The sequence below is a fragment of the Camellia sinensis genome, chromosome 2 (genome assembly GCF_055761805.1).
Source record: "Camellia sinensis isolate YWXY chromosome 2, ASM5576180v1, whole genome shotgun sequence".
Lineage (NCBI taxonomy): Eukaryota > Viridiplantae > Streptophyta > Magnoliopsida > Ericales > Theaceae > Camellia > Camellia sinensis.
Window position 1 is genome coordinate 34,501,568 of NC_138962.1, and position 24,233 is coordinate 34,525,800.

At 34.8% G+C, this 24,233-nt stretch overlaps 2 protein-coding genes and 1 long non-coding RNA gene across 4 annotated transcripts; all 3 read right to left on the bottom strand.

The window, feature by feature from the left end:
* Positions 1–11,493: 11,493 nt before the first annotated feature.
* On the bottom strand, positions 11,494–12,450 carry LOC114261140 (uncharacterized). Its single transcript, XM_028201357.2, has one exon. The coding sequence runs from the start codon at positions 12,422–12,424 to the stop codon at positions 11,645–11,647; it is 780 nt and encodes a 259-aa protein (XP_028057158.2). The 5' UTR covers positions 12,425–12,450; the 3' UTR covers positions 11,494–11,644.
* A 2,849-nt stretch (positions 12,451–15,299) lies between these two features.
* LOC145819521 (uncharacterized) lies at positions 15,300–16,628 on the bottom strand. Of its 2 annotated transcripts, XR_014360272.1 has the most exons (4): positions 16,164–16,628; positions 15,898–16,066; positions 15,764–15,809; positions 15,300–15,363 (listed from the first exon to the last, which is right to left on the bottom strand). It is a non-coding gene; the product is annotated as an uncharacterized LOC145819521 (long non-coding RNA). The 2 variants fall into 2 exon arrangements; XR_014360271.1 differs by having other exon boundaries at positions 15,898–16,628.
* A 4,389-nt stretch (positions 16,629–21,017) lies between these two features.
* On the bottom strand, positions 21,018–21,890 carry LOC145812858 (uncharacterized). The gene is made up of 3 exons (XM_082908085.1): positions 21,813–21,890; positions 21,257–21,572; positions 21,018–21,100 (listed from the first exon to the last, which is right to left on the bottom strand). The coding sequence occupies exons 1-3, from the start codon at positions 21,888–21,890 to the stop codon at positions 21,018–21,020; spliced, it is 477 nt and encodes a 158-aa protein (XP_082764211.1).
* Between the last annotated feature and the right edge of the window lie 2,343 nt (positions 21,891–24,233).

The window sequence follows — 24,233 nt, forward strand, 5'->3', positions numbered from 1 at the left end:
CTTGCATTTTTCATTATGAGGTTAGATATTCAAATATTTCAATCTGGTTATTGATTGTATTTTCCTTGTTATTTATATATTTATTATTTCTCTCTCTTAGTTTTGAAAATATTTATTTATATTAGTTATATGGTGTATTAATTTTTATTATGATTATAATTCATTAGTTTCATTATTACATGATTCATTAATTAAAAATAAAATACAAATTCTTGTAATTTGTCACTCTAAATATTTAATTTTAGTAAAATATTTTCTTTTAAATTCTATATTATTTCTCTTTTTTCTCTCATGTCTTTCTCTTCCACTCTCTTTTTTCTTTGGGTGTATTTTGGTGTAATTTTGTCATTCTCATTTTTAATAATAACATGTGATCACATTTTAAATTATAATGATCATCATGTTCACAAAACTAAAATAGCAAATCATATTAATAATAAATAAACAATCAAAAATAAAAAAACATAAAGCAAAAAAACTAACTTGAGCATAACTTTAAAATTTTAATATGAAACCATGTTTATTTTTAGTTGTTTTACCCACAATTAAGAATCAAAATTATTTACATTGTGATAAATCAGTATAATTTTAACTCAATGTTGCCTCTTCCAAATTGAAATTCTGGCTCCGTCACTGGTTGAGACTCCAGAGAATGGGTCGTAATTCACTATTATATATATAATCGGGTGCCCGAATAAGCTAACACTTATCTAAAAGTCTTGAAGTTAACGATTGAATAAATTTTCAATCATCTTAAAAATATTTGACTTTTGTAAGATTTGACTATATGATTTCTTAAGTGATAAATCTTTTAATGGTCTCTTCTCTTATTAAATTAAGGGGTTGCTTGAGATATTCTAAATAAGTGTATTTTTTTATTTTTTTAGACTAAAAAGTTGAGGGAAGAAAGATAGATGTTTGAGTTAATTTTTTGACTTTTTACAAAAAAAATATGTATTAAAAAATTGTATAAATTAGTGTGTAGGAAAAGTTTTGACAATGTAGGCTATACGGCGGCAACAAGGTTTGTAAAGTGGTGTGATAGAAAATGATTGACTCCTTTTCGGGTCTTTGGCTAGTGTGGGCCACCACGGGTTCCGTTTTGCTAATCGGAACCGTTCAATGTGTACAACTCATCGAGTATTATTTGTTTATAAGAAATCACGTTGATCGGATATCTATAGCTATCTGATCGGATTAGTTTTTTTGTCAACTGTTAATTGTAATACCATCCATTTTTTTATATAAAACCGATTTGATCATGTAGTTAGCGATATCCGATCAACGTGATGTTTTATAAGTATATAGTACTAGACGAGTTCTACACATTCAACGGTTCGGATTATCAAAATGGGACTCATGGTGGGCTCCCACGGGCACAACATTATCGTCCAACTTAGTGAATATATATATGTAATTTTTTTTTTGTTCCTTTCATGGTACTCAAACATCAATTCAGTACCTGGAAAAAGACAAATGTTGGTTTGTATTAAAATATTATGTATATTAATTTTTTTATATTTTTAATTTGTGAATAGTAATGATTTTTTTACTTTTTTTTATAACTTTTTGATTTTTTGAATTTTTTTTAACATCCCAAACCAAGCCTAAATCTTGTAGGGTTGACTTTCGTAAGATTTGATCGACTATATGATTTCTTAAGTGATAAATATTTTAATTGTCTGTTATATTATTAAACTAAATCCTATGGGGTTCAAATTCTCTTTTCAACGTTAAAGATAAGGTCATATTCATGTTCCTTCTTCATTGGATCGATTCCATGATTTGGATAGGCTTATTTGAAATTTGTGACAATAAAATAATTTGGATATTGGTTTAGAGTGATCATTTTTTGTTTTGATACATTACATGATGTGGCACTAATCAAGTGCCATGTTTTATTTTCGAAATTGCAAAAAAGCACTTGATGATATGCTACTTAGCGGCTCCTTGCCATGTTTTTATTATATATATATATATATATATATATTTTGTGGTTTTTATTTATTTATTTTTTGATGTAATTTTGGTGTATTCTTTTCGTGCATACAACACATTTGTATGTTTAAATTTTAAGTATAGATTTCAAATATATATTGGACCTTCGGAGTTCCTTAATTACCCAATACATTGTATAATATGTGTTGTGCTTAGGAGGCAAAAAACAACCACACACAAGCACACAAGTAAAAATACATAAAGATTTATGTGGTTCGACAAATTGCCTACGTCCATAGGCAGTGGATTTCACTATATGGGGATGAATACAAAGATTTCAACAATGGAGGAGGAGGAGACAATACTTTCACTCTACTCACACTCACACTCACTCAGTTGCTTACACTTTATTCTGATTGCCACACCGAACCTCTTCCATTCACTAACCATTTATAGATGCAATGAGAGAGCCAAAGTCTTTAACAAGCCATCGACAATATTTATGGCAGCCATCAATAGGATCTGAAAATCAGCCACCCTACCATGGAGTAGCTTCACTGAATCTTTAGCTTCTTTATTTGTCTTTAATCAGCAGCCATTGCTAACAAAGAAAATCAGAGCCAATCTTCAACAAATTTCCACCTTGGTGAGGATTCTCTATCCAACATAGTGATCGATCAACATTGCCATGTACCTGAAGATGCTCAGTTCCAAGAGATGTTGACCAAGTCCAAACAGTGTTGGAACTTGATCCCAGAAACCACTTTTGTGAGCATATCGGCCGGATTATCTGCAGTGCCAATCTTTTGAAGCAGAATATCCCCTTCATTGACAATTTCTCGGACGAAATGGAAACGAACATCAATGTGCTTGGTGCGGGAATGATGAACCTGGTTTTTTTCCAAACAAATGGCACTCTGATTGTCCCAATACACCTCAACGTACTTCTGAACAATACCTAAGTCCTTAATCAACCCATGTAGCCAAATAGCTTCTTTAAAGGCTTCTGTCACTGCCATGTACTCTGCCTCTATAGTAGACAAAGCCACCGTTGACTAAAGCGTTGACCTCCAACTCACCGGCCCTTTAGCAAGCGTAAATAAATACCCTGTTGTTGGCCGGCGTTCATCTAATTCACCAGCATAATCTGAGTCCACGTATCCAACCAGATTCTGTCCGAGTCTATGATCTCTCTCGAACTTCAAACCCATATTAACTATGCCACGTAAGTACCTCAAGATCCACTTCACTGCCTACCAATGACCTTTTCTTGGATTATGAATATATCTGCTTACCATACTCACAGCATGTGAGATGTCAGGCCTTGTACAAACCATAGTATACATTAATGCACTAATTGCATTTGCATATGGAACATGTGCTATATGCTTCCGTTTTTCTTCTGTGTGTGGAGACATCGAAGCACTAAGCTTGAAATGAGGGGCCAATGGTGTACTCACAGTTTTTGTTTTCCCATTTATGCCAAATCTATCTAACACCTTTTTCAAATATTGGGTTTGCGTCAGACAAACCATGCCATTTATCCTGCCTCTTTTCATCTCTATGCCAAGAATTTTTTTGTTTCGCCAATACCCTTCATTTTGAACTCTCCTGCCAATTGTGCCTTGAGTTTTTCAATCTCTAACTTGTTCTTAGATGCAATCAGTATATCATCTACATATAAAAGCAAATAGATGAAAGAACCATCAGAAAGCTTACGGAAATATACACAATGATCATACTGATTTCTTGTGTATTTCTTTTCCGTCATGAATCGATCAAATTGCTTGTATCACTGTCTCGGGGATTACTTCAACCCGTACAACAATTTATTTAGCTTACAGGCCCAATTCTCTTTTCCAACAACTTTGAAACCATTTGGCTGGGACATGCATATCTCTTCTTCAAGATCTCCATGTAAGAAGGCAGTTTTGACATCGAGTTGGGCGAGCTCGAGATCAAACTGTGCAACCAAAGCTAGCAAGATACGAATAGACGTGTGCTTTACAACAAGTGAGAATACCTCATTGTAGTCTATTCCTTCCTTCTGGAAATAGCCTTTAGCTACCAATCTAGCTTTGAATCTGATATTGTCTTTGCTTGGGATGCCTTCCTTATTGGTGTAAACCCACTTATACCCAATTGTTTTCTTATCCTTTGGAAGTTGCATCAACTCCCAAGTCTGGTTCTTATGGAGTGACTCGATCTCTTCATCTATAGCCTCCTTCAATTTGACACTTTCTGCATTTTGCACGGCTTCTTTGAAAGTGCAAGGAACATTGTCTTTAATGATTAGAAGTGCATAGGCCACCATATCAGTCATCCAATCAGGTTGCTTAATAACCCTTTTCCTTTTCTGATCGCAATGGGTTTTGACTGTTATGGGGCCTCTGGATCTTTATTTTCATTTGAACTCTCTTTAGGATCTTTATTTTCATCTGAACTCTCTTCAGGATCTTCTTCAGAGCTATCAATTGAAACTTCTTTAGGATGGTTGACTATTTAAATAGTCTTTGTCGGAGTCTCAAACTCCACCTGCACTAACTTCTTTAATGCTTCCTCATTCTCTTGAGGATTTGGCTGTTTCAGCATTGTACACTTATCAAAGGTAGCGTCTCTTTTAATGACAACTTTCTTTGATTCAGGGCACCAGAGTCTGTATCCCTTGACACTGTCACTAACGCCCAAGAAGACAGCTTTCTTGGCTCTAGGATCCAACTTAGATTCTGTAACATGAAAATAGGCTGGACATCCGAAGATACGTAGCTGATCATAATTAGTAGTTGGCGCTCCTTACCATACCTCCATGGGGGTCTTGTCATCTAGTGCTACAGTAGGTAGTCTGTTGACAAGATGACGAGCACAATTCAATGCCTCGCCCCAAAATGCCTTGCTCAATCCTGGATGTGACAGCATACACCGGACTTTCTCCACCAAAGTGTGGTTTATGCGTTTTGCAACTCCATTTTGTTGTGACGTTCCACTAACTGTGAAATGTCTCACTATCCTTTCATTCTGGCAAATCTCAATGAAGGGATCTGATGTGTATTCGCTGCCATTGTCAAATCTGAGCTTCTTGATCTTCCTGTTTGTCTGGGTCTCAATCATTTTCTTCCACGTAAGAAAGATGTCTAATACTTCATTTTTATGCTTCATTGTGTAAATCCATACGCTTCTTGAGAAATCATCAATAAATGACACAAAGTAGTGTTTACTTCCCAAAGAAGCATTTTTGGAAGGTCCCTAAATATTTGTGTAAACGTAGTCTATAATCCCTTTGGTACGATGAATGGCAGTACCAAATTTGATTCTTGTTTGCTTGCCCAGTACACAATGCTCGCAGAACTCAAGCTTCCCTGTTTTGGCGTCTTTCAATAGGCCTTGCTTTACTAACCCTTGTAAAGCGTTTTTACCGACATGCCCAAGGCGCATGTGCCAAAGTCTGGAAGTGTGTGATACATCATCCTTTAAGCCAGTGGAGACATCCACTCTCCCTGTGATTGTAGAGTTATCTAGGAAATATAAATTTCCTTTTCGAATACCCTTCATTACAACAAATGCTCCTCGTACAACTTTGAGAACTCCACATTCAACAGTTATTCTGTAACATTTGGAGTCTAAAACTCCCATTGAGATGAGATTCTTTGTCAAATATGGTATATACTAAACATCTTCAAGAATTCTGATTGTTCCATCAAGTATCTTCAACCGAATTGTTCCAATCCCCTTTGTTCGACAAACTTCGTCATTGCCCATCAGTACAACTCCTCCATCGAACTCTCATAAGCTCGAGAACCACTACTTGTCAGGACACATATGGTAGGAACATCCGAAATCTAGAATCCATTCATTAGAATGGCCAAGTGATAAAATTGTGAAGGTTGATCCTTCATCATTATCTCTATCTCGTGCAACGTTCACCTTTTCCTATTTAATGTCTTTATGGGGACAATCTTTTGCCCAATGCCCCTTCTGGCGACAAGCAGCATACTCGTCTTTTGCAAGACGTCTTCTATCTGATGATCTCCTTCTAGATTTTGAGTGAGACTTTCCGCGCCCTGTATATCTTTTGTTATTCGTACTGTCTCTGACTGTCAAAGCCTCTGATGCTGAGTCCCTATTTGCAGACTTATCTTTCTTTCTGAACTCATTATTTACCAAGGCGTTTGAAACATCAACATACTTGATTTTTTCTTTACCATATAGTAAAGTGGTGGTGAGATGATCATATATGTCAGGCAAGGAATTTAACAATAACAGTGCTTTATATTTATCATCGATTTGAACATATAGATTTTTCAAATCGGCAGGAATTTTGATGAAATTGTTTAGGAGTTTGTTAATTGAAATACCTTTTTTTGTAGTCGAAACGAAACAACCTTTTTCTTCAAGTAGAGCCGGTTCTTAATGCTCTTTGTCATGAACTTGTCTTCCAGCGCCTTCCAAAGCTTCTTTGCAGTGTCATATTCTGTGAATGCATACTTTTCTTCTTTTGCAAGGTAAAGTCGGATGGAGCAGCAGGCTAGGAGATTAACTTTCTCTCATTCTAACTCGTCCAAGTTATCTGGCTTGTCTCTAAGAGTGAAATGTAGGTTCATTTGGACAAGCATATCTTTAACTTCACATCTCCAGATGCCGAAGTTACTTTTACTATCAAACTTCTTTACCTTAAATTTAGCGTAGGACACGGGGGTCCAATGCCCAGAGCTGTTTACAGTAGCGGAGCTGCTTGTAAACTCAGCTGGTCTCTCATTTGTAGATTCTTCCATTAAGACTTCTCAAAAAAAAAAAAAAATCTCCACCACAAACAATAGCAAATGCTTGAAATACCCAGAACATAACAAACTCTAAGCTCTCGAAAACTTCACTAAAAATTCGAGTTCAAATCTTAAAAACAGAATCCACATTTGTGTCCAAAACGGTTGATTTAGCTAGGAAATCGCTTTCTCCACCTCTACAGGGACCTCAATGAAATTTCTCCAAATTCAGGAGCCAAATTACAATTTTCCAAAACTCCAGGGACCTAACTGTAATTTATTGAACTTTCAGAGGCTAAATTGTAATTTCAGCAAGATCAGGGGCTGAAATGTAATTTTCCAAACTTTTAAGGGCCTCCTTGCAATTTCAAAAATTTGGCTGACTGAGATGATGACGTGGCATATGAGTTGACGTGGTGAACACGTGTGTTAATGTGGCGATAACGTGACGGTTGAGTTGTTGCTAGTGTGGCTTCATACGTGGCAATATGTGGCGCGGTTGTGGCAGTGACGTGGCGATCACGTAGTAATGACTTAGCAGCTTCCAAAAAATAATTTGAAAATTTGTTTGTGAAGGGTTTGGAACCCTTGACGTCAAGGTTTGGAACTAAGTTATAACCACTATGCCAATTGGACTTGCGTTGTAACAACCCCGACCTATGATTGACGTTAATCCATGTTTAATTATGTCTAATAAGTAATTAAAATGAAATTTTGCATCATATATGCCTTATTTGTGTTTGTATTTGTTTAACATAGAAAGATCTGTTCATGTTTTCGTTTCGGTTTGCGAATTGAAGGCCTTATCGGCATCTGATTCAGAAGTTGACTTGGTTTTTGTGTTAATTAGAATTTTTAGAATTTTATAGTAGGTTTAATTGAAATTCGATTCGAAACAATTAAATTAGATTAATTAATGTCACTTCGATTAACTTAAGCCAAATTAATTAATTACCACTAAGCAAGCTTATCTAAGGCCACTCCTACCTCTTCCTACACATTTTTACACCCTTATCTCCTCATTTTTTGAACTCAATGTGAGAGAGAAAGAGAGAGAGAGAGAAGGAAGGTTGGATTTCAACTAGAGGATTGTAGAAATTAGAAAAACGTGGAAGTTTGGCTTAGAAACTCAAGAATTAAGCTTTTAGCTCTCATCTTGACAAGCCTAGGTAAGAAATTTAACCCTTAGTTGTGTAATTGAGTTAGTTTTTGTAAGAATTCAAGTAAATGAGGTGGACTAACATGAGAATGAGCTAGGATTAAAGAATTGTAACTCAAATCATACATGCATGTGCATATCATGAAGTTTTGAAGTGGCTTTTACAAGAATTCTCACATGTATGTTCATATCTTAGTTTTGTTTAAAGAATTCAACTTGTTTTTGAGCCTGATGACTCATCTGATCATGTTTTGGAAGGTTGGAATTCATGACATCACATACAAGTTATGTTATCTAAGTTTCAGGTTTTGTTTACTACAATTGGCATAGCTTTTGGGCTTGATTTTGCAAAATAGTTTGTAATTCATCATGTACTATGAGTTTCTCAATGTTTTACTAAGTTTTGGTTCTAAAGGATGTGTTTTGAAGGTTTTGAAATTAAGTTTTGAGCTTGGGAGCAAATCTGGAAATTCCAAATTTCTGTTCCTATGCTCGAGCGACCACTCTGAGTGCGTGCTCTTCCGCTCGAGCGACCATAAGTTTGCTCGAGCGTGAAATGCATGCTCCTAGAAGTTCTTACGTTTTGCATCCCGCTCAAGCGACAAAAGTTACGCTCGAGCGAGGGCATGTCTCTCATGCTCGAGCGAGTGCCGAGTGGAAAAATCCAGCAACCAGCACTTTTGCAAAAGTTTACAGACCGAGTGACCACTGACATTTTGCATATCCATTCGAGCGTAGACAGTTACTCTCGAGCGAAGATTAAGTTGCATGACCACTCACATTTTGCATCATCATTCCATCCTAGGCATTTCTAGGCCAAGATTAAGACACAATAATAAAGATAAAGGTAGAGGCGCACCAAGATAAGAAAGAACACGTAGATGTTTCCGGGTGTGTAATTCAGTATATATTCATTTTGTTCCTGTGTAGGTCACGCGCCACAAAATATCTTAATTGCCTACTCTATTCGTCTATTTGGAGCCATCTGTTATTTGTGAGTAATAACTTTGTAAAGCTATGTTCAATTTATAAGTATTTTCTGAATGATATAAGATAATCTGTTTTTTGAAATATTATTTTCTATATGAATGAATGGTTGTCCAATGTTTCTGAAATGTACTCGTGGCATCATTAGCTTCATATGGCATCTGTTATCTGTTCTGTTATGTCCCAATTATGGGCCCACTGTACGTCTCATAAGCCAACTATTATGGATCATTCTGTATATGTCCCAATTATGGGCCAATTGTACGTCTCATGAGCCAACTGTATCGTCTCCGTGCACGTGAGTCAACTGTATGCCTTTATGGTCGTCCCTTTATGGGTCAACTGTATGCCTTTATGGCCGTCCCTTTATACATTAACTGTATGCCTTTATAGTTGTCCCTTTATGGGTCAACTGTATGCCTTTATGATCGTCCCTTTTATGGGTCAACCGTTTCTGCTAGTGTTAATGAATGTACAACGTATGATTAACTGCAAATTCTAATTATGAATATGATTCTGAATCTGTATCTATTATGAACTATGATTTCTGAACATGATTATGAATTCATTTTTGATAACTACTGAATACTGTTTTCTGTAACTGTTATGGACAACATTTATTTAACTCTTTACTCTGTTATTATTCACTGAGCTCCAGCTCATTATTTATAATATGTATGTAGGTGATCAAGCACATGACCAGGCTCAGAGTTGAGGACCTGGTGTCTTAGTTTTTGTCAGCCAGTCTTTGTGCCTCTCGAGGAGGTTCCGCATTAAGTCAAGTTTAGTGACTATTTTTGTGAATGTATTAGACTTTGTTTCTTTTGATTTATGGACAAGTTTTCTGTTTATATGTACATGGAGTGACATGTAAATACTGTATCTTCTGACGTTACTTGTAAGTTTATAAAAGTTTAAGATTATCTGTCCAATGTATGTTTTCACAGCTCAATGGATTATGTATATTTTATATAAACTATATGTTATTCTGTTAAGAGGCCTTTGGTAATCTAAATATTACTGGCCGGTTACGATGCTAAACTTATATGGGCGGGTTTGGGTCGTGACATGTGTTCTATTGTTGCACAAGTGAATACTTAAAGACTTCAGGTTTGGTGACACGTTGCGTATGCGTCTTCGTCGGACTGATCTTTCTGACGACTATTCGGCCAAGCTCCGACAGAGCGCGTGAGGGTGCATGAGGAGTCTATTTGGGTTGGTATTTTTGGGTCTTGACTTCTCTCGTCGAGCCATCCGTTCTGGTATCCTGAAAACGTGATTTTGATAACTTCAAAATTTTCAATTTACAGAAAACAGAGTTGCAGATACTCTGTTTTGGCACAACTATGCTCTCATACCAATTTGTTGTGCCTAGGAGGCAGCAAACAAACACACACAAGCAAGAACACACAAAGATTTATGTGATTCGGCAAATCGCCTATGTCTACAGGCAGCGGATTTCACTATATGGAACAAAATACAAAGATTTCAACAATAGAGGAGGAGGAGACAATACTTTCACTCTACTCACACTCATGCTCACTCAGTTGCTTACACTCTCTTCTGATTGCCACACCGAACCCCTTCCATTCACTGGGCCTGTTTGGTAACCATTTAGTTTTTAGTTTTCAGTTTATATTTATAAAAATTTAAAAACTGTCATAAAAACTTGTTTGATGATTTTTTTAGTTTATAAATGGTTGTCTCAGTTTATAAATTTAAGGAAAAAACGTAAACTCAGAAAATGAGTTTATGTTGGTTTTTAAACAGAAATTTAAAAATTTGACTAATAATTTTTTTTTTCAAATATTTTTTTTAAATAATTTGTTTTTCAATTATTTTTTTTTCATTTAATTTTTTTCCAATTAATTTTTTTTTCAATTAATTTTTTTTTTCAATTATAATGTGTATGATCTCATTGTCATACATAATACAAAAATAAATATAAATATTTTAGGTCTGAACAAACATATTTTTTAGTTTACATTTTTAAAATTTTTCAAACATTTTGTTCAAATCAAACGGGTTTGTAGTTTATGTTTTTCTAAAAATAAACAAAAACAATTTATAAAATTTTTGTAAACATAAACAAAAAACGTAAATGTTATCAAAAACTACCTAACCATTTATAGATGCAATAGGAGAGCCAAAATCTTCAGCAAGCCACCGACAACATTTATGGCAACCACCAATAGGATCTGAACATCAACTACCCTATCATGGAGTAGCTCGATTGAATTTTTAGTTTATTTATTGGGTAATGCTACATATCATGAAATAAATATTATGAAAAACTTCATGAAACTAATCCAATGGTGAATGCATAACATACAATAAAACACTACAAACACTATAATCTAATCCAAGGGTGGAGAATCTTCATGAAAACTTTTCATGACATTGTTTTCATGATACCTAGCATTATTGTTATTTATTTGTTTTCAATCAGTAGTCATTGTTGACGAAGAAAATTAGAGCTAATCTTCAACAATATGGTGGTTCTTGATGGAGTATGGTAGTCACGGTAATGGAGAGTAATAGATCATGATTAAAGATTGTGTATGACCTATGTAAAACTTGTAAATGATATAGATTCAACTTGAGGGGGAGCTAGCCTACACAATGAAGAAGATTGTTAGAATGTGTGTGAACATAGAATTGCATATTTGATTTGAAAAAAAAAAAAAAGTGGGTAATACATTGTCTAATTTATCTTCTTCTTAGACAATTCATCACGATAAAATGATAGAAACATCCATACAAAAACTCCTCTTATTCATTAACATAAACATAACGCAATAAACTACACATTGCCTGCTTTGTTCCCATGCTTAGCCTTCCATTCTCTCCACCTTCTTACCCTATTATGTTCACTGACATTTCTTTCCCCTGTCTCACCATAACTACCCTTGTACTCGCTCCATAACTGATCAACTGGCTTTCCCATCAAGTCATCAAAGTAGCTGACGTCAAAAGCATCCCTCATCTTTTTATTCAGTACTGCCACAAACCCAGGCCTAAGTCCCTCACAATATTCCAAAAATCGAGCCGTGAAATCGTACCCCTGGTCCCACCTCTCCCCCATTCCGGGCTTTGCAAAGCCCGGCGGATCATAATCAGCCTTCAGCACCGTGTAATCCGCCATACCTTCAACGAGCCCATCAGGGGCCTGGTCCGCCCCGGTCCACTGCCACACGTGTGTCATCTCATGATATATCAATGAAGTGAACTCCCATGTCACATTACCATTGTAGCCTTGTAAGTACAGTGCACTGACTATGATTGTTTCACCGTAGGTTATCGCTTCAGCTCCTTTGTAGTCAGCAATGACCATCGAGACTTTCTCGACGTCCTTTCTCTCACTAGCATTGTTTTGTTGATCAAACATGTCCCATATGAAATTTGTGGTGGTTTCCATGGTCTGCTCGGCGTAGTCGACGCCGATCTCTTCCGTGAATCGGAGCCCACCAGGGGATGTTCTGGCAATGTTGCTGACATCAAATTGGACAGCACCAGTGATTTGTAGCATTGCCATGGCCAGCAGGAGAGAAGAGTAGTGGAAAAAATATGGGTAATTAGCCATGGCTATGTTCTGAGCATGTATGTTGCACAATGGATGAGTCTAAGTATAGAATTGGACTTTGGACATACATGTAATCATTCACGTGAACTCTACTAAATTAGTGTTAAGATCAAAAAAATCTGCAAAGAGTTGTCCCGTGATAAGATATGTGATCACAAGTTACTTATTAAATACTTTTTTAACCTTATATGCCCAAATTATTGGGGGGGAAAAAAATTCAATATGCTGCAAGATGAAGTCACATGATAGTATTAGAGCTCTCTAATGTTAATTGTCAAATTCAACATGTTAGTGTTAAATTTTGGCTATGCTAGAGTATAAAAAAGTCAAAATTTGATAAATTTGCTTCTATATATACTTGTTTTATTTTTGGCACAATTATCATCTCATCTTTCAACTATAGTTGGATTTCTATAAAATGCATTCAATCGTTGATCACAATATCATAATTTGATAACTTCAATAGCAACCAAATTGAAATACCGAGCTGCTATAATATAATTATGATTGCTCAAAAAACATCTCAAGTACTCTTAAAACCATAAAGCATCTATAGAATTCCAAAAGTGACTCAAAAATTATAAACTTAATTTAAGAATTGTGACTGAATTCAAAGTGGAGGAAAATACTATTTAAAAATAATTTGGCATCATTTTTATTTTCTTTATTTTTTTCTTCTAAAAAATTGGAAAAAAAGGGAAATTGATATGGAATATATTTTCTCTCAATATTCATGTGCAGACATGAAACCGACATGGTATTACTCAATTAGTATTACTCAAATGCCTTACATTAAAAGTATAGATTTGTATAAAAAATATACATTTGATTAATGGATGGATTGTGCCAAGCCCCCGCGGCTGCCTCTTTTTTTTGTACCTTTTCTTTGTTTGCTTCTATTATAAGGAATGATTGAAGAAGACACGACCCGTCAAGTTTTTAAATAGTAATTTTTTTTTTTTTTAAATTCTGAAAAAAAATAGATTAATATAATAAGCATAATTATATTATTTTATTATATTTAAATTTAATTTTTTCAAGACAAAATATACTTAAATTTAATTTTTTTAAGACAAGAATAATGAAATAATGTGATTACAATTATTAGATCAATTTAATTTTTTTAATAATTTACACATAGACTTCTAAAATGTTAATGGTTCAAATCATTAAAGTGACTTTGATGGTGGGCACCAGGTCAATTTAGATAATCCAGTCTTGTGCCCAGCTGAAGGTGAAGCCACTACAAGAATTAACACTTTTGGCAACAAAAAAATTGGTCGCTAAAAGTCAATTTTTGGTCGGCAAAAGTTATCCGCGACCAATTTTTTTGGTCGCTACTTTGGTCGCCAATTGAGGGTCGGCAAAAATAATTCGCGACCAAAATTGTGGTTGGTCGGCAAAAGTTGGATTTCGCGACTAAATTTTTGGTCGCTAAATATTTAATTACCGCGACTAATTTATTTTGTCGCCAAAATACTTTGGTCGCAAAAAGTGATATTTTCCCGACCAAAAGGTTTGGTCGCCAATTGTCACATTCAACGACCAAATTTTTTGGTCGCCAATTATCACATTTCGCGACCAAAGCTTTTGGTCGGCAAAAGTGAGATTCCACGACCAAGAGCTGTTTTGGTCGGCAATAGATGTATTTTTTGCGACCAAAACTCTTGGTCGGCAATTGTCATTTTTTGCGAAAAAAAATTATTTATTTGTCGCGACTAATAAATTGGTCGTCAAAGTAAGAAAACAATACACCTGTAATTCCTAATAATTCATTCAATCCATAATAAAACTATAATTTTAAAGCATCATTCAAATTAATTGAATCATTAACATTCGACACAATACATAATTCATTAACATTCGACACAATATTACTATTCTAAGTTTTCATTCACAAGTCACATCCATCTCGCATAACAATTTGAAACAATACATAATTCAGATTTACAGCATCAGGAAAACTGCTTAATCCACTAAGTTGCCTTGATAGCCAATCAAAAAGATCCTTGCGGCCTTCCGTGCCAAGCTTCGCATACATCAAAGCAGTAGTGATGTAAGACACCTAATAAAGAAACAGAATTGAAAAATTTATCAGAGAAGCATGATAAATATATAAAATTAATTAAAAAATAAACGAAATAGAGAAATTGGAACCCAATAGTCGAGGCAATGCTCTTTACGTATGTGAATGTATTATAAATTTCTCACCTTTATTGGTTTTTCAAAACAATAGTCGAGGCAGGTTTTCTGGTACAGTACAGAACTCTCTGTGTCCATTTGGACTACCAGATGAGGTTCTACTAGTTCTGATCGATTCCCCTCTCCACCTTGATCAACAAAAGAGAGATAATGCCGGGAGTTGTTTGGTCTCACACAACCTTTTTTAACTTCTCTGCAGAAATGATTCCTGTTAATGACAAAATCTATCAACAAAAGAGAGATAATGCCAGGAAAAATTGTAGAAAAAAGATAATGATAAAATCTATTATGTCCAATTTATTCCTGTTATTCATGGGAAAATTGAGGGAATAATCAATGATTCACCAAAAATAAAAACTAAAAAATAAAACTTAGCAGAAATGTCTAGGACAATAAACTTGGGTCTGGCCAATTCACAATCAATTTATATTCACCTCATCTATTTAACTTATGCTGCTATAGAATAGTTCTGAATTGAGGTTCTAATTTGACTGATTATAGAGATAACTTTCCATCATCATGTATAAAGCTATTTTATATGTTTGAAACTTGAACCAAATTCCTATACAACAAAACGATTATAAGTATCAATTCAAAAAAAAAAGTCATATATTGGTAAAAGATTTCCTTTCTCGTGTTATGCAGTTGCAGAAAACCCATAATTATATTTAATCTGAATTGGGTTCAAGGAGGCAAAAGCATCGTTACTTCTACTAACAGTGTCAACTTTTTGTGGTCTGCAATGAAGAAAATTGAGGTTCAGGATTGATTCTTTTGGATGCAAATATCATATCATATTTAGATTCATATGAGAGAGAGAGAGAGAGAGAGAGAGAGAGAGAGAGAGAGAGAAAACAACCGAAAACAGAAGTGACACAATGTGTACATGCATAAAACTCCCTACCCACACATCAAAATTTGTACATTATTATCTTCATTTTGAGTTCATGAAGTGTAAATAAATATTTTGAAAGCACATTGGTAAGGGCATTCAATTTCAAAATAAAGGCCAAATTGATTAAATGGTGAGTTCCTTAATAATTGTAGTCACATAGCAGGATAGACAATTTTTTCAAAAATATCCTCCTTGTGTAATATTCTAGAAAGGAAGGTTTTTCAATTGACAGCCAACAATACCTGGGAAATGGCATATTATTGGGAAATTGTTGCCCCATGAATGCCCCTGAACCATAGAATTGGACATGACAAAAATATAGAAGAAAATTTCAAGTGAATGGAAACAAAAACAGAAGCTGATGGTGTGATTTTACCAGGAGATGGAGACATTCCCGAAGAAGGTATCTGTGAAGGTGGTATAGATCCATAAGATGAAGCCTGAGGCTGCATCAAATGGGAGGAGTGGGTATCTGCAGTTTGCAATAAGGCTGTAGGAGCTGACAAATTTGGCAGTGCTCCTTGCACAAGCAACATAGAAGGCAACTACATCACAGGAAAACACAATTTTTTGAGGAACAAAAATGATAATAATAAATAAATAAATTTGGCAATTTATTGTCTAACTCAGCATGTCTCTCACGCTTTTCTAAAGGTTTGTGCATGTCTAGTTTTCATCATCCACCTAATTGTGCTTGTTCAACATATTGAGGAGTTTAGAAAGCAACTGGAACAAATATACAACCTGTTCTGGATAAAATCAACTGGAACAAAAATACAACCTGTTCTGGATAAATTAAGACATGCACACTATAGGCTTTTAATATAAGTTAGTATTCTACAAACACTGAAATTATCAATAGAAATATTTCAGCTCAGCCACATGCTTGCAACTGTGCACCTAATTACTATGTAAGCCCGAATTTATCAGGACTTCCATTGATATCATGCAAAATTTCAGCATGCATCACACACAGCTTAATATGACTGAGAAAAGTGTAGGAAAGGAGTAAATGTAAGGGCACAGATCAACACTTACTGCACTCCACTACAGTTGGTGCAAACAAAGGTCCAGAAAGTAGTGCACACATATTGTGGCCCCTGATTGAAGAACATGTCAGCCATAGTACTGAACCATAGGTATACCATAGGTTATAAGATTGTAAGATGTTCTACGAAACAAAAGTAATGGAAATTTACCATTCATTGCAAGATTTGCAATTGCACCAGCTGCAACTCTGTGAATGGTCTCATCCTCAGCACTTCTGAGAAGCATTAATAAGGATGTAAGACCTCCAGCTTCCACAATCTTTTCTTGATTTGTTTCTGCGAAATAGACAAAAGTAAAATGCCATTCCTATACAGAAATGTACTCAAACCAGCAAGTACTAATGGTTCATGAGCTGTGTATCAAGACTTCACATAACAAGCCAGGTAATCATCATCCTCACCATCATTAGTCAAATTTTATATATGAAAAGCAAGTTCAAATACACACACCCACTGATATAAGGCTCAGGTGAAGGACCATGTATTGTGGGCATAGAATGTGTTTATGTGAAATAAAAAGCAACTTTCACCATTAGGAATCCTTTCAGGCTACACTCACTTGATAAGCCATCGACAAATGGAGATCCATGCGGAGAAAACACCAAAGAATTAAGTGAAGGCTATTAAGTGTGGCGATCACACCCATGGAATTGTGTCAAAAAATTATTGGATATTTTTTATTGATGTAAAATTGTGTCAAAATCTGATTGAAATTTTGATTTTTTTAATATTATATAAAAAATATATATTATTTAGTATTTACGTCCCGGGGAACTTTTGGTATTTATGCAATAAAAACAGCTTATGTCAGCAGATTTTGTTATATCACTTTAACAATGATTTAACGGAGGGGAGGGGGATTCTGAATATGTATATTATCAGAAAAAGTAATTTGCCAACGTTCGAAAATATCTCAAATTGCACAAGGACTTTCATGTGATGTCCGGGCATCCCCTTCGTCAGATACAATTCCCGTGTTGATTTTTTGTTTTTACTGCACTTGCTTCTCTTTTCCTTCTTTGTATGGATAGAACTATTGGATAAGACATTTCTACGGCTGGAAATGTAAATCCTCACCGTAAATATAAAGTATATGTTTGTTTGTGTATTCTTCAACAAACACGTGTATATATAAGGCTATTTCCCCTTATATTGATTTTTTTGGAAATTGGTATTCTTCGTGTCCTCCCACAATACAAAGAGTTCATGAGAATATAGGAATGAGTAAAGAACATAATAAAAAAGTACTGAGTTACCTTCAGCAGCAAGATTTGCCACAACTTTTACAGCATGAATTCGCACATCAGCATCTTCGGCTTCAAGCAATGACAAAATCTTCTGCAATCCCACTGTTAGAACACTGAAGTATATGAGAACAAAAATGAAGACAATAGACAGATGAATTATAAAAAATGAGCAGCAGAATAGTAAATACAAGTGGAAATGTCTGACATGTTCCTTGAAACATAGGTATACCATTCACCAACTGGTTTTACTTCCTTGAAACATAGGTATACCATTCACCTGTAAAATGCAATTAATGTGGAGAAAATGAAAAGGATATTCTTTGAAATGATGGAGTCAGACATCGTCTGAAACCTAGATTGCTGCAAAATTCAAGAGTAAAAGCAAAGAAATTAAATTATTTGAACAGTGGTGTTGTATTTATATAAAACCCTAAAAAATTGAGAAGTAAAAGACTCACCATTTGCTGCAGAAGATTTTGCACCTGAAAAACAAATACGAAAATTTCAGTAAATATGGTGGCTTATTCACTTAAATCAAAGGGCATACAATTTCAAAGGAAGAAGATATGATCCATGCTTATTGTAAAATATAAGGAAGAGAATGTGGTTTTATAACTTTCTTCCCTTGTTTATATGAGTCTCAAAATATTATCAAGCCTGGTCATGAGTGAACCTCTGGCTGATCTGAAATGAGCTCAATTAATATTGGTTCCTCTAGAGGCCCATAACTACTAGAACAGGGGATCTTTGAACTCCTAACCTACCAAGAATGCAGGCCTTCATTACCGCCATTTATAGACATATGGAGCTATCTCAGATTCTCAATAACTCTTTCATTAATTCCAAGAAAAAATTGACAAGAAACATGTACTTATGCATTTTGTTATGGTTACGGAACTCACAAATACTGTCATATCACCCCGGTGTTCAAATACAGTCACCTCTGTTCTTGCAAATAAATAAAATTTCAAGACATGACAGTTTCATCAGAGTCAATAACACCATTATATGGGCAACTTTGACATGGGGATGCAAACACAATCTACAGGAATCAGTCACAGATGAACTTTAATTCTATAGATCAGAAAGGCTGCATAATTGTTGCTTAGAATGCTCTCCCTATTGATTAATGCTCAACCAAAGAATCTTCTTTAAGGTGGGTAATATGAGAAGAGTGAGGTTTTGACTTGAACCATGGTGTGGTCATTCACCTCTTACGGAGATTTTCCCAGTTTTTTTGCTGTTAGCAATCGACACCAATGCATCTGTAGAGAATTACTTAGATGTGTCTGAGAGTTGAACGGTATGAAATCCCCGGTTTCAGAGAGCTTTGGAGGATTGGGCAGTCCAATCTATGGAAGCATTCTTTGGTCTGCATTAGGATTTAGAAATCAATCAAGGTGATCAGGATGCTTTGGCTTGGTCTAAAACCACCTTCTTTTTTTCCACAAAGTTGTATGGCCATGGCTTCCAAACCATGGTTGGGTTTTTTACAACCCATTCAAGAAATTCCAAAACTCCATTTTGATTAATAAAATGATGCTATAACAATGATCATTATGTTTTGAATTAATCACAAACAATGGTTCTGATATCACAGAAAGGAATCATTGGTTGCACTGTTTCTACAGCTTCGTCACTGGATATCTGAAAGAATTAGCATACCACGATAAATAACACACGGTAAACAGAAAAACATGGCAACCTAATACAAGTATGACAAATATAGAAAAGAATTTGAACAAGATTGTGGGATATTCATACATAGACAAGCAAATTCATACTCCCGAAAAAACTAGTTCAATATCAATTCGTTAAAAACTCGTTCAATATTAGCTCTTCATATAAACAAGTCAAGCTAAGTTTAAACAAATTATTAATCGCCTCAATAAACTTATACCATAGTGTATTTCCAACCACACTCTTTATTTTTCACTAGCTAAAATACAAAAAAAGGACACTCTTTATTTTATCTAATTAGTTTAGCTATTGTGTGTTCCAATCATACTCTTTATTTTAACTAGTCATTCAAACTAACTTAACCAATTTTGAAAACAAAAAATGCTATATATATTACTGTCTTTTTCATAGAATGCCACATACGCACCAAACGCTAATATGGTTGCCAATGTGATATTTGCGATAATATTTTTAAAAATAATATTTTTTAATATTAGTTTTAAAAATATTATAAAAAATAATGTTAAGAAATATTTAATTTTTTTTTATAAAATTTATAGTATGTGAATATATACCAACATATGAATTTTGTGGAACCATCTTGAAGGGGAGGAGAGCGGAAGAATAAAAGAAAACAATAAAGAATTTAAAAAAAAAAAAAAACAATACAAAGGAAGTTCTTCAATAATTGTAATTTATCAAATTAAGAACCAAAAGAATACAAAATAACTAATAAAAAACCTTACAAAGGTCAATGAATAAAATAAGAAAAAAAAAATCATAAATAACAAAGTTAAGAATAAACTTCAAAATAAATAAATCATTTCTAATTCAAGTTGTTACAAATCTCTATGTAGATGCCACAAATACTCAACTAGGTCTGCTTGGAGTTTAGAATGAGTTTGTCTATCTTTGATGTGATGATGATTTTGAATGAATTCATAAAGTTCACGTGTACGCTCGTGTGACACTGCTGGAGGGAGACTTTTATCAATTGCATCATAATTACAGCCTACATTTTGTTCATTTCGCTCATCCTTAATAATCATGTTATGCAATATTATACATGCCTTCATAATAACTTTAGGTCATGTTTGATTCACAAAATTAATAGTGAAATATTACTAATCCTATTATATTTGTGTGGTATTCACTATCCAATTGGATTAATAGCCATTGGATTAATAATCCCACCTCTACCCCATTACTAATAATCCTACAAATTTGTTGGATTAATTATCCATTGGATTAATAATCCTAAACCAAAATGTTAAAACAAACATAAGATAATTGGGCCCACGGATTAATAATCTCAATCCCATACTCTAATCCACCCAATCAAACATGCCCTTAAGGGTTTCAACTTTCCAAAAACGTGCAGGTTCTTGCACAATTGCGAAACGTGCTTGGAGCACTCCAAATGCTCGTTCGACATCCTTCCTTGCTGACTCTTAAGCTTTAGCAAAATTTATTTGCTTATTGCCTCGTGGAGATGTGATTGTTTTAACGAATGTTGACCATTAATGACATATACCATCAGCGAGATAATATCCCATTGTGTAGTCATTTCCATTGATTGAGTAATCAACTTGGGGAGCACGCCCTTCAGCAAGGAGAAAAAATATAGAAGAACGTTCTAGCACATTGATGTCGTTATGAGATCTTGGTAATCCAAAAAATGCATGCTATATCCATAGATCATAGGAAGCTACCGCTTCTAAAATAATAGTTGGTTCATGGACGTGACCACAATACATACCTTTCCATGCAGAAGGACAATTCTTCCACTCCCAATGCATACAGTCAATGCTCCCTAACATTCCAAGAAACCCACGATTTTTTCCCATCTCTAGTAATTTAGCAATGTCATCTTTATTTGGCGTCCTCAAGTACACATCTGAAAAATTTGCAACCACTGCCTCAACAAACCTTTGTAGACTTTCTATTGCAGTGTTTTCTCCAATCCTCACATAATCATCTACAGAATCGGCCGTTACTCCATAAGCTAGCATTCTCATAGCAGCTGTCATCTTTTGAAGGGAAGACAGACCAAGAACTCCAACAGCATTTTCCTTCTAGACAAAATAAGGATCATATGCTTCCACCATAGATAAAATACGAAGAAAGAGACATCGACTCATCCGGAACCTCCTCCTAAATAAATTGGGAGGATATGTAGACGTTTCAGAGAAGTAATCTTGATAAAGTCTCTTGTGGCCTTGAATTCGATTACGATAAATAACTGCATGCCCTTGAATGGAACCACGGCATAATCCCAATTGTCTCTCATTATTTAGTCGTTCTTATTCTAAAACAGCTATTGCAAATATCTCCAATTCATTATCAGAATCTGAGTCATCAATAATCATCTTCATTACACTATTGCGAGCCATGGAAATAAAAAAAGAATGAGGCTGAGAGATAAACTACTGAAAATAAATATTAGGTTGTATTTTGCTTCTTAAGCTTTGCAAGTTCCTGCGTAACAACTTCAATTTTCTACAAAGTTAAATTTATAAAACATATCAAACAACTTCCAAAATCAAAACACCAGCAACTTACATAATCTATATTTAATTCATCAACAAATAGAAATGTCCTGTAAAAAGTAGCACTTCAATCCAACATACAACACTACTAGAAAAAACACTTTCCGTAACGAACATGTTTGGTTGCGAAAAGTACCATATTTGGTCGCTAAAACCTTTTCGCGACCAAAATATATTGGTCGCGAGTTAGTTGCTAAAGCCTCGTCACAGATAGTTTTCTGCGACCAAAAAAGCCTTTGGTCACTAAAAGTGACCATTCGCGACCAACTTTTTTGGTCGCGAAAAGTCCAATTCATATTAGCCAAAAGTAAACTTTTAGCGACCAAAGATAAGTTGGTCGCCAAAAGCCAACGCCTTGACCCAAAAAAATAATTCTTTTGTGCTCCCTGGGACTTGAACTCCTGACCAAGGAGTCACCATGCACCCAATCCACTCTGCCACTCTGCCAATAACATACTTATTGTTCATATTTGACAAAAAAAATATATAACCCATAAAAATTGGGTTATATATTATTTTATAAAACTTTTAATGCCTAAATAGAAAAATAGCATGTAATTACTGTAGTATCATTTTTTTTTAAAATTTATCCCGCCATAACTTTCTGCGACCAACTTTTTTTTTGGTCGCCAAAGGGTAATCTTCCGCGACAAAAAAAGCCTCTGGTCGCCAATAGTAGACTTTTCGTGACCAACTTTTTTTTTTTGGTCGCCAAAAGGTGATCTTCCGCGACCAAAAAAGCCTTTGGTCGCCAATAGCATACTTTCCGCGACCAACTTTTTTTTTGGTCGCCAATAGTATACTTTCCGCGACCAACTTTTTTTTTTGGTCGCCAAAGGGTATACTTTCCGTGACCAACTTTTTTTTTGGTCGCCAAAAGGTGATCTTCCGCGACCAAAAAAGCCTTTGGTCGCCAATAGTATACTTTCCACGACCAACTTTTTTTTTTGGTCGCCAAAAGGTGAATTTTAGTCGCAAAAAGTGGACTATTTGCGACCAAAAAAAATAGATGGTCGCCAAAAGTGTTTTTTCTTGTAGTGCAACAACCAATTATATTTAGCCATGGAGTACTTTAGCAAGCATTCAACAAGAATTCCACTGAGTAATTAAATTGCTACTAGTTCAACCATTCGACGATAGGTAGTTTCAAAATAGTTTTAACATATAATAACGAGTTCAAACATAAACTACATAAAAACCATAGTTCTTCCTACAATGGAGAATCAAATCCAACAATAAATAAAGTGAAAAACATAGTCCCAACAACTAAATTTTTTTTAGATAGTTCCAACAACAAAATCTTTTTTTTGAGAATTTCTGTTCGGCGGTGATGAACGTATTCTGCTTGCAATATAGGTAGACCACCCTTATTTATTGACATTATTCGCTCTTCCTCCTTTAATTGTTCCATTCGTATCTTCTCTTTCTCATTATCAACCTTCTCTTGTTCCGTTTGCGTCCTCTTTTTCTCATTATCAATCTTTTCTTGCTCTTGAAGATACGACCTTTCATACATCTCTATTTTCTTGTCATTCATTTTCTTTCTATCTTCCTTTAAATCTTCTAATAATATTAAAATAGGCGACCCTCCTTCATTTCCACAGTTTTTATTCTTTCTTTTATTCAAACGTTCCTTTTTAGCCTTCCTACCCGGTGGTCTTTCCAAGTCTACATTGTCATTATGTGAAACATCATTGTTCTCTAAATTGATTGAATTCGGTGTAATAGGAGAACAAACGCCGGGAGTTGCCACTTTTTTTGGTTTTTGTTTCTTCATGCTATATTCCTCTCGCCATTTTGGTTGATCTCTTAATTCATGCCAACAATGTTCAAATGGAAATGACGATTTGTACAACTCTTTGTATAATTTCTTCGCATCATGAATCTGAATAATAGATAAAAGAACACTAATTATCATGAGATCAGACAATTCCAACGATAATAAGTATAAAAATCTCAATGGCATTAATTCCTTATCTTTTTTAGTCTTTCCACTTTGATTCAACCTTTAGATTTGGGCGAAGCACCCACTGAACTTATTCGTGGCAAGTTGAATCGTTGACCAACGATTCATTAAAGAAGTTTGACCATGATTAGATGAAAACGTTTTGAACTGGTGGAAATACTCTCACACTCTTAGCCAATATGCCTTTGATTTTTGTTCATTCCCTTGCACTGGATCTAAGC

Excerpts from the sequence above, each read along its gene's own strand:
- LOC145812858 (XM_082908085.1), bottom strand. The coding sequence starts at position 21,890 with ATGGCTCGCAATAGTGTAATGAAGATGATTATTGATGACTCAGATTCT. Across the intron at positions 21,573-21,812 it reads TGGAGATATTTGCAATAGCT|AAGGAAAATGCTGTTGGAGT; the intron begins GTTTTAGAATAA and ends TATTTTGTCTAG. Across the intron at positions 21,101-21,256 it reads TTGTCCTTCTGCATGGAAAG|GGCGTGCTCCCCAAGTTGAT; the intron begins GTATGTATTGTG and ends TCCTTGCTGAAG.
- LOC114261140 (XM_028201357.2), bottom strand. The coding sequence starts at position 12,424 with ATGGCTAATTACCCATATTTTTTCCACTACTCTTCTCTCCTGCTGGCC.